Source organism: Pantherophis guttatus, chromosome 4, assembly GCF_059756535.1.
Source record: "Pantherophis guttatus breed Tessera chromosome 4, ASM5975653v1, whole genome shotgun sequence".
NCBI lineage: Eukaryota > Metazoa > Chordata > Lepidosauria > Squamata > Colubridae > Pantherophis > Pantherophis guttatus.
Genome location: NC_142066.1, coordinates 3,677,550 through 3,696,342, shown reverse-complemented (window position 1 = coordinate 3,696,342; position 18,793 = coordinate 3,677,550). Strand labels below are relative to the sequence as shown.

The window sequence follows — 18,793 nt, the reverse complement described above, 5'->3', positions numbered from 1 at the left end:
ATGGCCAGGGCAGTCCACCCCACCCCACAAAGTGTAGTTACTGGCACTTTCAGAGAATTTAAAGACATTTCCCTCCCTCCCTCCTTCCCTTTGAGACTTCATTCGGTCATTTTAGAAGCCACGCAGACCCCAGGAATGAATGAATGAATGAATGAATGGGTGACGCAATGAACGAACGAGCCAATAGACGAACGGCAGGACGACGTCACGGGCGCAATGCCTTCTGGGAGGAGCGGCCTGCGCTGATCGCTTCCTCGCGCGCAAGGAGGGGGGGCAGGTCGGGAGGCAGCGTGGTTCCGGGGAGGGCGTGGCCTGAGAGAAAGAGAGAGAGAGAGAGAGAGAGAGAGTCCTACGCAGGCGCAGAAAAAGCCCGGGCCTCCGCGTGCTCTGCGCGGGTTTGCAAAAAAAAAAAAAAAGATGCAGGATCCTGTTGCAATCCAGTAGATCACAGCAGCAGCAGCCGCCAGTGGAAACTTTGGGCCGGGCCGTTTCCTGTAAGTCTTGCAAAATATAAATATAAATATATATATATATATATATATATTCTGATTTTTTTTGTAGCTTTTATTGGAGTCTTCCAGCCTTCCCGGTGACCGGATAGGTTGGCTGCAGGCAGAAATGCAACCGGTGAAGCGGCCAGGGCAGGCGACTTGCAGCTCCTTTCCCCGCTGGTGGTGGATGAGGAAAGCTCTGGGGGGGCGGGGCTTGGGGGGGTATTTTATTTTTGGATGTGGGCTTTGAAAGGCAACCCCCCCCTCCCCTCCCCTCTTCCCTCCAATCTTTTTTTTTTTTTTTTTTAAATTTGATTTATATGCCGCCCTTCTCCGGAGAATCAGGGCGGCTTACAATGCATTAGCCTTCATCCTTTTGTATATTTTATACAAAGTCAGCTTATTGCCCCCACAATCTGGGTCCTCAATTTACCTACCTTAGAAAGGATGGAAGGCTGAGTCGACCTTGAGCCTGGTGAGATTCGAACCAGCAGTAATTGCAGGCAGCTGGATATTAATAACAGGCTATTAGTCTGTTGAGCTATCCAGGATCCCTGGATTCATTGGATTCTGTTCTAGGGAAATTGGGCGTTATCAATGGAAGATACACAGGTGGATATGTGGATACACACGCACACAGATATGCACAGGCGTACATACACAGACGTACACACACGTATATGCACACATATATGCACACACGCATACACACATACAATATATACACACAATATATATATATACACGTACATATATACACCCATGCACATACACATATACACACCCACACAAATACACACCCACACACGCACACACGCACATATACACACACATTACACACATACACACTATACACATGTACACATATACACACATGCGCACATGCACACATACACATACACAATATATATACACAATATATATATGCAAAAAATTAAAATCTCAGGTGTTTTCCCACATCATATTAAATAAGTTAGTTAAAATGTTATTTTATTTTATTTATCACACATATACATACACAATATATACACACTATATATACACACAATATATATACACATGCACATTCATATATAACACCCACACATATATATGCACACATGCATATATACACACGCACACACTATATACACACAGGTACACAAATATACAACACACAGTTATATACACATATACACACACAATTTATATACACACAAGATATATACACACAAGATATATATACACAATATATACACAATATATATATACACACACATACATATATACACATATACACACACATGCACACATACACACAATTTATATACACAAGATATATACACACAATATATATACACACATATACATATATACACACACATCCACACATACACATCCACACAATTTATATACACAATATATACATATATATATGCACGCGCTCTCTCTCTCTCTCTCTCTCTCTCTCTCTCTCTCTCTCTATATATATATATATATACATATATATATATACATACATACATACACACATATACACACACATACACGTAGGTATATACACACCCACACATATATGCACACACGCACATATACACATGTACACATACATATACACACATACACACATGCACATATACATACACACAATATATATACACACATGCATACTGTATATGCATGCGTACACGTGTGTATACATATAATATGTATATCATGTATATATGTATGTTAATATTTTATTTCTATTTCATATTTTACAGTGTTATTAATTTAGATGAAATGTTAATAAACATTGTTTATTAACAAACTGGCAAACACTCAACCACTTAGTCTTGATCGAACTGGCTACATACATACATACATGTGTGTGTGTGAATATAAGTATAGCATATTATATAATTTTACATTTATCATAGAAAGCAATATTATATGTAGCCCCCTGTGATCATGGGATGTTTCCGAAATATTGGTGGCCCAAAGGTTGTTTCAAGTGGGATGTTGTTGAGGCGTCCAAAGGCCCCCTCAGGGTCTCGCCTGCTCTTTCTTTGGTCCATCTCCTCCTCACAACAGCCCTGTGAGGTGGGCTCAAGGAGGCTGAAACTGCCAAGAGTTTTTTAACCTGGATATTTTCCTGGGCTTGTTATAGCGAGCGGATTTACCTGCTCCTTATTTATCATCCCTCCGCATTGCTCTTGTCTCTTTCTCTCCGTTTTAATTTAATATTTCTTAATTTAAATGTTTATGTTTTCTTTTTTATTGATTAAATGGATGCTTTATTCAATGTATGCGGTTTATTTTTCGTTGATTAAATTGGCTTTATTTTTATTTACGTTTTATTTTTTTATTAAATGTATGTTTTGTTTTATTCATTTATTACATTTATCTTTTATTTTTATTAAATATATGTGGTTTATTTATTTATTTATTTATGTAGTGAATTTATATGCTGCCCGTCTCGCCGTCCAAAGTTGTCATTTTTCCTTGCCGTTAATTTCCTCGGTTTCCCCTTTGAAGGCTGGCTGGAGCTATCCAGAAGGATGGGACCCACCGCCCACCGCCAGAAAACCGCGAAAAGCAGCAAAGAGCAACAGAAGAAACGACGTGGCTCGCCTGCTTCTAAGCCTGGGAAAGGAGACCCCGAGGAGATCAAAGGAGGCGGCGCTGTCAAATTGGAGCCTGCGGTGGCGGACTATTTCCGCCAGGCGCACGAAACCTTCAAATCTGGCTTTGCCTCCGATGAGGAGAAAAGTAAGAATTGTTCCCGGGGTGGGGGGAAGCTTGTAGGAGAAATCCTCGGGTTACGACCGTAATGGACGCTGCCCATCAGCATCACGACTCGTGATGTTTGTAATTTGGGTCGTCCATGGGACCGACTCAGTTTTATGACCTTTTTTTTTGGGAGCAGTTGTTAAGTGAATCCGTGTTTCACTATGAGCTGGTTTGCCGTAAGCTGGATGTATATGCCATTTTTTTGGGCGAAATGGCCGTAAAATGCGGTCGCGTGACTGTTTATATGCAAATGGCAGTAATTGTCATGTGACCACGGGGGACAGCCATTGGTCCTTCAACATCTGGGTTATAAGTCTCCCCAGGGAAGTAACTTCAAACGGTTGGTAAGCGATCGGTCGTAAATTGAGGAGTACCAGGCCATAGCCTGATCCATTGGGAATTCAGAAATTTGGGAAGATGGGAGGTGTTGCAAGGAATTCTGGGAGTTGAAGTCCACCCGTCTTCAGCTGAACCGGATGGTACAGTTCGTTTAGCGACCATTCGAAGCGCTGAAAAGATGATTTATAGCTGTTCCTCACACTTAACGACTATTGTGTGGCGTTCCCACCATCACGTGCTCAAAATTAGGGAGCTTGGCAATGGACAGTTAGTCCTCGATTTACAGCCCCAATTGAGGCCCAGATTTTTGTTGTTAAGGGAGACATTTGTTCAGTGAGCTTGGTCCCATTTTACGACCTCGCTCGACGCCATTTTTAGGTGAATCGCTGCAGTTGATAAGATAGTAACCCGGTTGTTAAGTGAATCGGGTTTCCCCCGCTGACTTTGCTTGTCAGAAGGTCGCAAAAGGGGATCATGTGACCTAGGACTGATGGCGAGCCTATGGCACGCGTGCCACCGCCATATCGGTGGGCACGTGAGCTAAGCTCCGGCGCGCATGTATGCACTGGCCAACTGATTTTCGGGCCTTCCAGTCCCACCGGAAGTTGGCCAATGGGCCGTTTCCAGCCTTCTGAGGGACTCCAGGGGGGTGGGAAAGGCTGTTTTTGCCCTCCCCAGGCTCCTAGGAAGACTCTGGAGCCTGGAGAGGGCACAAAATGGGCCTACCGGGGCCATCGTGTGCCAAAAATGGGGGGAGGGCAGGGGGGGGTCGCGCACCATGCGCAGGGGGGTGGGGCACATAGAATTACGGGTGTGGACATGTGCGCGCACCCCCTCACACTCCCCCACTTTTGGCACGCGATGGCAAAAAGGTTAGCCGTCACTGTCCTAGGACACTGCGACCGTCATAAATACGAGTCAGTTGCGAAGCCTCTGAATTTTGATCACACGGTCATGAGGATGCTGCCGTGGTCGTAAGTGTGAAAAATGGCGGTAAGTCCCTTTTTCAGCGCCGTTGTAACTTTGAACGGTCACTAAATGAACTGTTGTAAGTTGAGGACTGCCCTGCCTTGACAGTGTCCCGTGATCGCCATTTGCGACCTTCCCGACTGGCTTTTTGATCAGTAAAATCAATGGGGGAGGGCGGATTCGCTCAACGACAATGTGATTCACTTAACGATGGTGGTGATTCGCTTGACAAAAAAAGGTTTGCAAAAGGGCACCCGACTCACAATCGCCTTGCTTAACAAGGGGAAGTACTGCTCCCCCCACATTGTGGTCGTAACTCGAGGACTCCCAGTAATGGTCGTTATTTTGGCCCCCGTAGGTCTGTTTGTGAGCAACGTCCTGACGGAGGCCACCGATGCGGCGTTGCCGCTGGCCCTGGATGCCTCGGGGTCTCTGTTCCTCCAGGCCCTGCTGCCGTCTGCTTCCGGGGCCAGCTTGGAGCCTCTGCTCCGGGCCCTGCTCCCCTCCCTGCGTCCGGCCGTCTGCCACCCTTGCGGGGCCCACATCTTGGAAGGGGCCCTGTGGAGGGCCCCAGTGCTGATCTCGGAAGGAGGCGAGGAGGCCCAGGCGCTGGAAGAGCTCGTCCTGGATCTGGGGAAGAGTCTTCGGGAGGAGTTATCGACTTTCGCATTGGACGCGCACGCCAGCTTTGTGGTGCGGACCCTGCTGCAGGTCCTGGGAGGAGCCCGCGTCGGGTCGGACGGAGGACGGGGGCTCCCGGGCTCAGGTGAGACGTGGCCACTGAATGCGTCCCCCATCCTGTGATGGATAGTAGGGGGTGGAAGCTCTTGCCCCCTTTCTGGCATCTCAGAGTTTCCTGCATGTTGAGATCCAATGTGGGAAGAATGTGAGAATGATGAGACCTGGGTTAATTCCCTTCCCCCCCCCGACCCCCCCCCACCCCCCCAAAAGGCCTGGATGAATCCTGGTCAGCTCCTTCTGCTCAGCCCACTGTACCCCACCTTGTTGTTATTTTATTTTATTTTATTTTATTTTATTTTATTTTATTTTATTTTATTTTATTTTATTTTATTTTATTTTATTTTATTTTATTTTATTTTATTATTTTATTTTATTTTATTATTTTATTTTATTTTATTTTATTTTATTATTTTATTTCATTATTTTATTTTATTTTATTTTATTTTATTATTTAATTTTAATTTAATTTAATTTTATTATTTTATTTTATTTATTTATTTTATTTTATTTTATTATTTTATTTTATTTTTTAATTTTATTAATTTATTTTAATTTATTTTAATTTAATTTAATTTAATTTTTTAATTTATTTTAAATTATTATTTATTTCATTATTTTATTTATTTTATGTATTATTTTGTTACTTCTTTTTTATTTTATTTACTTCATTTTATTTTACTTATTTTTTAATGTTATTTTTTGTTTTATTTCTTTGTTTTATATTTTCTTTTATTATTTTTTATTTTGTTATTCTATTTCATTTTATTTTACTTCTTTTATTATTTTGATTTATTTTTTTATTTTACTTTTTTATTTTTTTATTTGATATATTTTTATTATTTTTATTTTATTCATTTATATAATAATAGCAACAACAACGCCAACATGTACAATGACATTAGTGGAGGTCCCAATATTATTTTATTTTATTATGTTATTTATATATTTATTTAAATTTATTTATTTAATGTTTGTCGTTTATAATTTATGCTTTTACTTGGCTGTTCACCGCCCTGAGTCGTCAGGGAGAAGGGCGGTATACAAATTTAAAAATAAATAAATAAATAAATAAATAAATAATATTCATTTATTATGTTTATTTTATTCATTTTATTATTTTTTATATATTTTTTATTTTTTATTTTTTATGTTATTTTACTTTATTTTTATTTTATTTATTTGTACCCCACCTTTCTTATATTTACAAATAACTCCTTATATGAAGTCCTCGACTCATCATCGTATGATGTCCTCAACCTGTGGACTTCAACTCCCAGAATTCCCCAGCCAGCCATGATGCAGATTTGAAGTCCACAAGTCTTAAAATTGCCAAGGTTGTTTGGACATGCTGGTTAATCCCATATTTTGCTAGGTGTTTACGCCAAGCGGCAATGCATTAATCTTTTCCTTGCGGGAAAATCAGGGCGTTTAATTTACCCCTTCCCCTTTTCTGCCCCCTTTCCACCATCTTAGGGGCTCTTCGTCCCGGGGCCAAGAGTTCGAAGGTGGGGAGTGAAGGACCAGCGGTGTTTGAGGTCCCTGTGAGTTTTCTCTCCCTCTTGCGGGAATTCAAAGGCTGCTTTCAGGAACAAATTTCAGGTGAGATGCTGCCATCTGCTGGGCAGGTGGGGAAACAGCAGTCTTGCACAGCTTTCCAGCGAATACAGGTAGTCCTCGTTTAATGACAGCAAGCGAGCGTGGAATTTCCGTGATTAAGTAGTTGGAAGTTGTTAAGCGGGTCTCCATATGAGCTGACTTGATTTTACGGCCATTTTTATGGCAGTCGTTAAGTGAATCAAAAGGTCGCTAAGCGAATCCCTTGTAAGAATGGATGCTTTTTCCTGCCTGCTAACAAAAAATAGTGCAAATTGGGGTCACGTGACTCAGGGACTTTGCAACTTGTAAATATGAGCCTGTTGCAGTGTCTGAAATGCGATCACATGACCACGGGGAGGGGGTGGGACAGTCGTAACTTTGAGGATGGGTTGTAAGTACCTTTTATGAGGTCGGTTATTGTGATCCATAACCACGGGGGGGGGCAGTCATAAATTTGAGGTCTTAAATCCTTTTGATGGGGTCGGTCGTAACTTCAAAAGGTCACTAAGCGAATGGTCATTAAGTGAGGGCGACCTCTGAATGGGAAAGTGTGAGCTTGACATACGTTTAGGGAAGGTCGTACATAGAGGTGGAGCTCTTGCCTCACAATCCAGGAGGCTGTGAGTTCGATCCTAGGCAGAGATAGATATTTCTCTTAAGAAATATATCTGCTGAACAAAACTCCGCATTGGTGACAGGAAAGGCATCCGGCCATTAAAAAACACTCTGCTAGCTCCATTCAGTTGCCCAGACTCCACCTTGCAAGGGATTATGGAGTCGTTAAAAGATGATCACGATCACGATGATCATTTATAAATCCTTCCTTTCTGGTCTGACTTTAACCAAGATCCTTATTAAACTAAACCCTGTTTTCCCTCTAGATTTCATCACCAACAAATGTTTCAGCCTCTGCCTGCAGGTGGCGCTGGAGATCCTACACCGAAAGCTGCCTGAAGAGTGTGCTGAGCTCTGCCAGGCCCTGATTGGCTACCTGAGCAGCTGTAACCCGGCTGCTGAGCAAAGGTAGGCAGTTGGATTGGTTGGATGGTTTGGGGGTGGGTGGGGATTGGTGGGAGGCGTCATTGCAAAAAGTTTGCAAAGTTTGCAAGACTGGCTGGGGAATTCTGGGAGTTGAAGTCCATCTGTCTTAAAGTGGTAAAGTACAGGTGGTCCTTGATTTATAGGAGTTCATTCAAAGTTACGACGGCACTGAAAAAAGTGACTTACGACTGTTGTTCACACTTAACACCCTTTGTAGAATCCTTGTGGTCACATGATCAAAATTGACTCATATTTATGACGGTTGCAGGGTCCAGGGGTTATATAATCCCCTTTTGTAACCTACTGACAAGCCAAGTCAATGGGGAAGCTAGATTCACTTAACAACCGTGTTACTAAACAGCTGCAGTGATTCGCTTAACAACGGTTGGCAAGAAAGGTCGTAAAACGGGGCAAAATTCCCCTAACAAATGTTTTACTTAGCGACATACATTCTGGGCTCAATTGTCATAACTCGAGGACTACCCGTCTAAGAAATATTGTATTAGAGAGACCCACATTCTCGACACAACGTAGCATTAAAACCTTTGACTTAAGACCACTCAATTAGCAATCGTTCGAAGCCACGACGGTCCTGAAAAAAACAGTCCTCGCACTTGTGACCATTCCAGCATCCGTACGGTAATGCGATCAAAATGTAGGTGCTTTTTTTGTAAAACTTTTTTATTTTTTCCCCTTTAAAACAGACATTTCATCGTTCATTAATCAGTGTGTTATCTGAGTACAATTTTTTTGTGTCATAATAGTTATAGCTTACCATCGAATTCTTTATGTACATCTATTCTTGTTTTGACATTACAACTTAACAGAACTCCTAAATACAACGTTTCTCTTCCTAAATGATTTAATTTTATCCTTTTTATCCATATTCATTTTCTGACCAATGATAAAATAACCCCCATATATTATCATAACCAGATTCTTCCTTTCCTTTAATTGCGAGCGTTAATCTACTCATTTCTGCACAATCTTAATATTCGTTGTGGCCCGTCAGCGGCCTGTGCAACTAGTAGCTGATTCCGACAGCGAGGAGGCTGGTGTGGTGCTGCGCCAGCAAGCCTGTGCAGCTGGCGCTCGAGTCAGACAATGAGGAGGCTGGAGAAGATGTGGTGCCAAAGGCGGGGATTCAGCCAGGGCCTTCAAAACCTCCAGTGAAGTGAAGAGGAAGAAGAGGAGGAGCCTCTTCTCGATGCACGAGCGCGCAGAGCTGTTAAAAGGCTCCTCAGGAGGAGGTCTCCTCGAGAGTAAGGCTTGGGGCTATTTGGCCACTCCCCTAGCCTATTTAAGGAAGAACAACAACTGAGGCAATTTGCAGGAAACAACCTTGTTCCTATTCCTTCGCGTCTTGATTCCAGAAACGTTTGATTCGGCTCTTGTTTCTCTCTTGTCAGTTTTCCTGCAAATTGCTTCTGGGCATTCTGCCAACCACAGTAAGATTACGCTTATCTGAAATACTGTACCTCAGAATTGAGTTATTCTTCTTTGGATTCTTGTCAGCTGTTCATGAAGTTAAATGAACAGCCCTTGTTCAAAAAAAGACTGATTTAAACTGTGCTTGCGTTCGAACAACTACTAAGAAAGCTCGTTAGTAGTCCTTAATTAGTAAACTAAGGTTTGTACGGACTTTGTGTGTGCTGCGTTCTTTGGGGTCCGTAGCTGAGGCAGAACAATATTTTCTTCATCGCCTTTTCATCTTTAGGGATTTCTTCGATTTTCCAATTTTGCGCAAATGCAATTCTAGCCGCAGTTATCCCACGAATCATCAAATACGCATTTTCCTTACTATAGAAAATAGTACCAAGGAGGTGCATTCCTTCCTCCTCCTTGTCTTGCTTGTTCCTCCCTGCTCAGCAACCTCCTGGTGTTTCTGAAGGACGCGACCTGCAGCCGAGTTCTGGACAAAGTCTTGGAGGTGTCGGATGTGAAGGCGTTGCGCTCGTTCTACAAGGCTCACGTCAAGGGGCAGCTGCGCGTCCTGGCGGCTCACAAAGTGGCCAACTTCACTTTGCAACGGCTCATCCAGGCCGCCTCGCGTAAACTGGTAAGGGGTGTTGCGATGGCCTCTCAACTGGCTTAGATTGGTTGTGTCGTCCATTTTGGTTGATCTTGAAAAGCTAAGAAGGGACAGACCCGGGTAAGGCTTCGAAAGGGCAGGGCCAGATTTTGGCTCCTCCACGGCAGACGGGGCTGTTCAGGCAGCAGGCAAAAAACCAGGAGATGGTGAGTTCTAGTTCTGACTTAGGTATAAAAGCTGGCTGGGTGACTTTGGGCCAATCACCAGGAGATGGTTTATTCTAATCCCACCTTAGTCGTGGAAATTAGCTGGGTGATTATGGCCCAATCACTAGGAGATGGTGAGTTCTAGTTCTGACTTAGGTATAAAAGCTGGCTTGGGTGATTTTGGGCCAATCACCAGGAGATGGTGAGTTCTAGTCCCACCCTAGTTATGGAAACTAGCTGGGTGATTATGGACCAATCACTAGGAGACAGTGAGTTCTAGTTCTGACTTAGGTGTAAAAGCTAGCTGGGTGACTGGGCCAATCGCTGGGAAATTGTGATTTCTAGTCCCATCCTAGTCATGAAAGCTAGCTGGGTGACTTTGGACCAATCACCAGGAGATGGTGAATTCTAGTTTGGGTTAGGTATAAAAGCTAGCTGGGTGACTGGGCCAATTGCTGGGAAATTGTGAGTTCTAGTCCCATCCTAGTCATGAAAGCTAGCTGGGTGACTTTGGGCCAATCACCAGGAGATGGTGAGTTCTAGTTTGGCTTAGATGTGAAAGCTAGCTGGGTGACTTGGGGCCAATCACCAGGAGATGGTGAGTTCTAGTTCTGACAGGTATAAAAGCTGGCTGGGTGACTGGGCCAATCTCTAGGAGATTGTGAGTTCTAGTCCCACCCTAGTTATGGAAACTAGCTGGGTGATTATGGACTAATCACTAGGAGACAGTGAGTTCTACTTCTGACTTAGGTATAAAAGCTAGCTGGGTGACTTTGGGCCAATCACCAGGAGATGGTGAATTCTAGTTCTGACAGGTATAAAAGCTGGCTGGGTGACTGGGCCAATCACTAGGAGATTGTGAGTTCTAGTCCCACCCCAGTCATGAAAGCTAGCTGGATGTTTATGGACCAATCACTAGGAGATGGTGAGTTCTAGTTCTGACTTAGGTATAAAAGCTAGCTGGGTGACTGGGCCAATCGCTGGGAAATTGTGATTTCTAGTCCCATCCTGGGTGACTTTGGACCAATCACCAGGAGATGGTGAATTCTAGTTTGGCTTAGGTATAAAAGCTAGCTGGGTGACTGGGCCAATTCCTGGGAAATTGTGAGTTCTAGTCCCACCCTAGTCATGAAAGCTAGCTGGGTGACTTTGGGCCAATCACCAGGAGATGGTGAGTTCTAGTTCGGTTTAGGCGTGAAAGCTAGCTGGGTGACTGGGCCAATTGCTGGGAAATTGTGAGTTCTAGTCCCATCCTAGTCATGAAAGCTAGCTGGGTGACTTTGGGCCAATCACCAGGAGATGGTGAGTTCTAGTTTGGCTTAGGTGTGAAAGCTAGCTCGGTAACTTTGGGCCAGTCACCAGGAGATGGTGAGTTCTAGTCCCATCCTAGTCACGAAAGCCAGGTAGGTGACTGGGCCAATCACTAGGAGACTGTGAGTTCTAGTCCCACCTAAGCAGGAAATCCAGCTGGGTGACTTTGGGCCTGTCTGTCTCAGCCCAACCCAACCTCAAAGAGTTGTTATTGTGGAGGAAATAGGAGGAGCGAGGAATATGAGATAATGGTCTATTCAACCACTTTTGAGTTCCTTATAAAAATAATAAAAGTCAAGATAAAAATAAATACATTCTACAGGAATGCTCCCTCAACGGCTAGCGATCTGATAGGACCCGTTGCAGATCGATCAATTAGATCCCTGCCGGCCTAGAAGAGGGGGAAGGGGCCCTTCTCTTGATTTACGAGGGTCTCCTCATGTATAACCCCGTCCCCCAGCTGGGGCATCTATTTCAGGAGCTGGGCCCCGGCTTGGAAGAAATCCTGGCCCTGGAGCATCTCGGCATCGTCACGGCGCTCCTAGGCGCCTGCCGGAAACACGGCGCCCATCAGCCGGAGGTGTTGCAGCTCCTCTTGGAGGTAAGCAAATCCTGCGTGGTTTTCTGGTTAGTTTTCGGCTCCGTCTTCTCTGCCAAATTGTTGAGCTGGGTGGGGTTTTTTTCCCCCCCACAGGCCTTCCACTGTTGGGAGCCCCCCGCCCGTCAACTGGCCTGCGCCCCCCTCCTCGCCTCCGTCCTGGCGTACGAGGTCTACTTTGGGGAGGAGGAAGAGAAGGAGCAGGTAGGTGTGACAGCTAGAGGTGGTCCTCGCCCTTACGACCACCATTCAACCCCAGATTTCTCTTGGCGAGTGAGAGAGAGAGTTGTGAAGCGAGCTTTGCCCCGTTTTACGACCTTCCTTGCCACAATGGTTAAGCGAATTGCTGCCGTTAGGTCGTTAAGCGAATCCGGCTCCCACATTCACTTCGCTTGTCAGAAGGTCGTAAAAAGGGGATCGTATGACGCTAGCCATCATAAATAGGAGTCAGTGGCCAAGCGAGCCTGTGACTGTGGGGAGGCTGCAACGGTCGTAAGTGCGATAAACGGTCATAAGTCACTTTTCCCAGTGTCATTGAACCATCGCAACAGCTGTTGTAAGTCAAGGTCTACCTGTATTGTTGCGTTGCGTGTCCTTTACTCGGCCTTCATGCTGATTAGCTCCCCAGATTGATCGAATTTTTCTGTCGTAATTCACTTTTTCCAGTGTGGTGTAACTCCGGTCACTAAACAAATGGTTGTAAGTTGAGGACTTTCTATTCCTATGCTTGTGTTGTTAAAAGAGCTGCTCTGTGAGCTGCTAAGGAGGAGCCGTCTTAACTCTTTTCCCCCCAACCAAACTTGGCTGTCTCTCGGTCCTCTGGAATGCGGCTCCTCCCTCCTGGGAATCCAGACTTCATTCCACCACACTTGTCGGATTCTCTTTTACTCCAGGAAGGTGCGACGCCCCCGGCCCTGAGCGCCGTCTCCTACCACGGCTCCCTGATGCTCCAGCATCTCCTGCACTTCGCAGACCCTTCCCTCGTGCTGGGCAGTTTGGCCGCCATGCTGCCGGCGGACCTGGTAACGATGGCTTGCGATCCCTCCGGGAGCCACGTCTTCGACGCCCTCTTGGTCAGCCCCTCCGTCTCCAAAAAGTCCAGGCGGAAAGTGTTGCGCCAGCTCAAGGTAAGTCCCCGGGGGTGAGGGAGGGACGGGGATTCTGCGCCGGGTTTTGGAGGCTGCCGGTTAAACTCGTTTAATAAGGGCCAATCGCGTGCGTTTTGTTGCGTGGGATCAACCATGTAGAGGTGTCATGTCGCACGCAGACACAAAAAAAGTCAAAATGGCGGCTGTGATGATAACAATCAAGGCTTTATCTGTTTTTATGTTCAGGGGTATCAAACTGGGGGGGAGATGGGACAGATGCAGTGATGGGATTCAGCCGGTTCGTGCCAGTTCCAGCGAACCGGTAGGTAAGTTGCTGGCTGGCCCCGCCCCTTCCAGGAGTCCCCACGTGCCCCAATTTGGCTCCCAGGTAAGTGCAGGGAGGCCTACTAGGCCCAAAACGGGGCCCTAAACCATACAGACCCAATATTTCTCCATCTTGACAACTTTTAAGACATGTGGACTTCAACTCCCAGAATTCCCCTGCCAGCAAGGGAATTCTGGGAATGGAATTCTCCGTGTCTTAAAATTGCCAAATGTTGAGAAACGCAGAAATTGATTCTTGGTCACCATCACATCATGGTCATTCGAGTGCCGGATTAAGCTTCTGGAGTCATTCGTTTTACAGGGTTTCTAGTCCTCAAGGCAAGCGTGTCCTCATAGTATTAGCAGTGGGGTTTATGATTATTGGTAATAATCCATTGATTCTGTTTCTGCTTTTTGGGCCTCAATAGAAAGTAGTAACTTCACTCTTTCTATCTACCAAGAAAAATTTGATAACTTATTTATCGTACTTTCTTGAAAAATTTGATAACTTATTTATCGTACTTTCCTGAAAAATTTGATACCTTATTTATCGTACTTTCTTGAAAAATTTGATAACTTATTTATCGTGCTTTCTTGAAAAATTTGATAACTTATTTATCGTACTTTCTTGAAAAATTTGATACCTTATTTATCGTACTTTCTTGAAAAATTTGATAACTTATTTATCGTGCTTTCTTGAAAAATTTGATAACTTATTTATCGTACTTTCTTGAAAAATTTGATAACTTACTTATCGTACTTTCTTGAAAAATTTGATAACTTATTTATCGTACTTTCTTGAAAAATTTGATAACTTATTTATCGTACTTTCTTGAAAAATTTGATAACTTATTTATTGTACTTTCTTGAAAAATTTGATAACTTATTTATCGTACTTTCTTGAAAAATTTGATAACTTATTTATCGTACTTTCTTGAAAAATTTGATAACTTACTTATCGTACTTTCTTGAAAAATTTGATAACTTATTTATCGTACTTTCTTGCCAATCATACCCAGAATGACATTTGGTTATTATTAATTATATCTAATCAAAGCATTTCAATATCTTTCTTTTTACACCAGTTACTTATTTCTACATCCAAGCGACTTTCATTCCGAGTCCATTTATTCCAGTCGTTTCTATTTTTCCATGTTTAATTTAGATTCTACAGAGAGGTAAAAAATTCATTTACTCGCTCTGATTTTTCATCCAAGAGGTATACAGGTAGTCCTCAACTTACGACCAGAATTAGGGCAAGGATTTCTGTTGCTAAGTAAGGAAAGTGAGCCACCTCCAATTTTACAGCAAGAAAAATTGGGGGGCCGATTAATTTAATTTATTAAGTTATCTTAACTTTTATATTGTATGTTATTTTAATTTTCGGCTGTTCACTGCCCTGAGTCCCTTCGGGGAGAAGGGCGGTATATAAATTCAATCAATCAATCCATCCATCCATCCATCCATCCATCCATCCATCCAGCCATCCATCCATCCATCCATCCATACATACATACATACATACATACATACATAAATAACAAACCACTGCATTTGTTAAGTGAACCACATATTTGTTAAGCGAATTACAGACTTTGACACAGTTTCGCAAAGCTGCAGTATACAAAGGTACACAGACAGTCCTCGGACATACGACCACAACTGAGCCCCAAATTTCGGTTGCTAAGCGAGATGGTCGTTAAGGGAACTTTGCCCCGTTTTACGACCTTCCTCACCACAGTTGTTAAACGAATCACTGCAGTTGTTCAGTTAGGAGCCCGGTTGTTAAGTGAATCTGGGTTTCCCCATGGACTTTGCTCGTCAAATGGGGACGCTACGACCGTCATAAATAGGAACCAGTTGTCAAGCGTCCGAATTTGGATCATTCGACGGTGATGGTTTGTAAGTCCGAGGACTTTTTTTTTTCTTTTTTTTTTGGCGAGTCGCTTAACGTCAAGCGAAACGAACGGTCGCAAATTGAGGCGTCCTTGGCAATTTGCCATTTTTTTCAACCCCTTTTGCGTCGTCGTGAAAAAAAGCTACGACCTACGAGGTGTTATTTTTTTCCCGATCGGCACACCTGGCGGCCTTGCAAAAATCTTTCTTAACGCCTCTCGAAATCGTTTGGGTCCTTGGCCAATAACGCGTCAACCTCTGTCCGCAAAAGTCCCCGTTTCGTTTCTGCAGTCGGCACAATGCAGGGCGTCGTCGCGGCCGTTATTTACAGCAGGTCCTGGATTTAACGACCCTTCCATCTCTTCCCCCCCCCCCCCTTTTTTTTTTTGCTCTGGATTCTCAGGGCCACTTCCTGCCTCTCGCCTGCTCCAAGTATGGAAGCCGGGTTCTGGATGCCATCTGGAGCAGAGCCAGCCTGCCAGCCAGACGGGAGCTGGCTCAGGAGCTGGGTAAGGAGCCTCCGGGTCCCTTCCCTTCCCTTCCCTTCCCTTCCCTTCCCTTCCCTCCCTCCTTTTCCCTTCCTTCTTTCCTTCCCTTCTCCCTCCCTTTCCCTTCCTTCCTCCCTCTCTGCCTCCTTCCCTCCCTCCCTCTCTTTCCCTTCCTTCCTCCCTCCCTCCTTCCACCCTCCCTCCGTCCTTTTTCCTTCCTTTCTTCCTTCCTTCCTTCCTTCCTTCTTCTCCCTTCTATTTTTCTTCTCCTTCCCTTCCCCTTATCTATTTTTTTCCTTCCTTCCTTCCTTCTTCTTCTATTTTTCTTCTCCTTCCTATCTATTTTGCTCCTCCCTCCCTCCTCCCTCCTTTTCCCTTCTTCCCTCCTTTTCCCTTTTCTCCCTCCCTCCCTCCTTCCTTCCTTCCTCCCTCCCTCCCTCCTCCCTCCTTTTCCCTTCCTTCCTCCCTCCTTTTCCCTTCTCTCCCTCCCTCCTTCCTTCCTTCCTCCCTCCCTGCCTCCTTCCCTGCCTCCTTTTCCCTTCCTTCCCTTCCTCCCTCCTTCCACCCTCCCTCCGTCCTTTTTCCTTCCTTCCTTCCTCTCCCTTCTATTTTTCTTCTCCTTCCCTTCCCTTATCTATTTTTCTCCTTCCTTCCTTCCTTCCTTCTTTCCTTCTCCTTTCTATTTTTCTTCTTCCCTTCCTATCTATTTTTCTCCTTCCTTCCTTCCTTCCTTCCTTCCTTCCTTCCTTCCTTCCTTCCTTCCTTCCTTCCTTCCTTCTCCTTTCTATTTTTCTTCTTCCCTTCCTATCTATTTTTCTCCTTCCCTCCCTTCCTCCTTTTCCCTCCCTCCCTCCTTTTCTCTTCCTTCCTCCCTTCCCTTCCCTCCTTCCCTCTATCTTCCTTCCATCTTCCTTCCTTCCCCTCCCTCCCTCCTTCCTTCCCCACCCTTTCACTCTCTCCTCTCCTCTCCTCTCCTCTCCTCTCCTCTCCTCTCCTCTCCTCTCCTTCTTTCCTTCCCTTCCCTTCCCTTCCCTCACCTTCCTTTCCTCTCCCCCTCCCACTTCCTTCCTCTTCCCTACCCTTGGGGAAACAGGATCCCTATATCCCTGGCTGTATTTTTACTAAACTTGTAAATATGTTATTAAGCATATTGGAAAAGGGGTCCATTCAATTAAAGCCACGTGTCAGGGTTCCAGGTAATAAATCTATAGCAGGCAAGACTCCCGAGGCATGTCGATTCCGCAAAGATTACTTTTATTAGGAATTATCATATGGGCACCTATCTGGGGAAAACCGACTCTGAAGATTCCCGCGGTTTTCACCTAATGAAAAGTTTGTTCACTTTCTCAAAACAATCGGTCACGTGGTCCCATCACGGCGTGGTCCGGCAACCGGATGGCATCACTCCGCCTTCCTCGGTGTGAGAAATGTCCTTGGTTCTCAAGAGAAAAGACATTGTTTTGGCTACAGAAACCCCCCCCCTCCATCTCAAATCCCCCCCTCCCTGTCCTTCAGCTGCAGTATGGCAGCCATTTAAAAATGGCTTCGGTCAAATCAGCTTCAGGGTTGACCCCATGTTTCTCAACTTCGGGCCCTGTAAGCAGGGCTGTGGAGTCGGGAGATAAATGTTCCGACTCCGACTCCTCAGTTTTTTGTACTTCTGACTCCGACTCCGACTCCCCGACTCCGACTCCGGTCTTTATTCTTACAGTAGAGAAGTCATTAATTATAACTTTTTGTGAATTGGGACATTTAAACTTGCTTTTTTTAAAATTCCAATCTAAATTTAGTAGGAGTCAGAGTCGGTGCATTGTTTGCCGACTCCGACTCCAGGTACCCAAAATTTACTCCGACTCCGACTCCTCGACTCCGACTCTGACTCCGACTCCACAGCACTGCCTGTAAGATGTTTGGACTTCAACTCCCAGAATTCCCCGGCCAGCATAGCTTAAAGGGCCCCGGCCAGACTTCTTAAAAGGGCCGAAGGTTGAGAAACACCGAGTTAAAAAAAACATACAAAGCTTCTCTTAACCTGGCAGGCCATAATTCGGAGTCACCCACTTCCAGTGGCTGCGAGCGGGACAAAAGACGCGTGTGAACGCATTCCTCAAATTTTAGCTTCCCCCCCCACCTTCTCTTCTCCCTCTCTTCCCAGCGGAGCACGAGCCCCAGCTGCGACACGACCCCTTCGGCCACCACCTCGTCCGTAACTTCGCCTTGACGCATTTCCTCAAACGCCGTCGGGACTGGGACAGCCACCAGCAGGCGGAGAAGAAACGGAGGGATCTTTTCGCCGAGATCTTGGAGGATTGAACTGGGGTTTGGTTGGCCAAAGACGGGATTTTATTTTATTTTTTTAATTTTTTTTTTTTTGTCGACCGATGGGATCAAGAGGACTAGCTCCTTAAGCGGGCTTTGTGTTTCACGCCCTGCCTGAATCTGCTCAGAAGAGCCTTTGAAAAAAGTCTCCTTCGCCCTCAGGGATGTGGATGGGATAGGAATCGTTCCTGTCGCTCTTGGATAGCTCGTGATGGGAACTGTAGTCAGAAAGAAAGAAAGAAAGAAAGAAAGAAAGAAAAAAAGAAAGAGAAGGAAGGAAGGAAGGAGAAAGAAAAGAAAGAAAGGAAGGAAGGAAAGAAAAGGAAGGAGAAAGAAAAGAAAGCAAGGAAGGAAGGAAAGAGAAAGGAAGAAAAAAAAGAAAAAAGAAAAAAGGAAGGAAGGAGAAAGAAAAGAAAGGAAGAAAGGAAAGAAAGAGAAGGAAGGAAAGAAAGAAAAAAAGAAAGGAAAGAAGGAAAGAAAAAGAAAGAAAGAAAAAGACAGGAGGTTTTAAAATGGCTCCAGGCACCGCCTTAACTTGACTCTATTCTCAAATGGATATTTATTTATATTTTTGCAGGTATTAAAGGCAATTAATTGTTTGCA

At 44.6% G+C, this 18,793-nt stretch overlaps 1 protein-coding gene across 1 annotated transcript; it reads left to right on the top strand.

The window, feature by feature from the left end:
* Positions 1-276: 276 nt before the first annotated feature.
* Positions 277-18,793, top strand: NOP9 (NOP9 nucleolar protein). Its single transcript, XM_060684927.2, has 11 exons — positions 277-494; positions 2,988-3,221; positions 4,909-5,316; positions 6,765-6,890; positions 7,769-7,910; positions 9,798-9,987; positions 11,938-12,078; positions 12,172-12,279; positions 12,969-13,202; positions 15,787-15,892; positions 18,027-18,793. Exons 2-11 carry the CDS (start codon positions 3,011-3,013, stop codon positions 18,182-18,184), a joined length of 1,824 nt encoding a protein of 607 aa, XP_060540910.2. The 5' UTR covers positions 277-494; positions 2,988-3,010; the 3' UTR covers positions 18,185-18,793.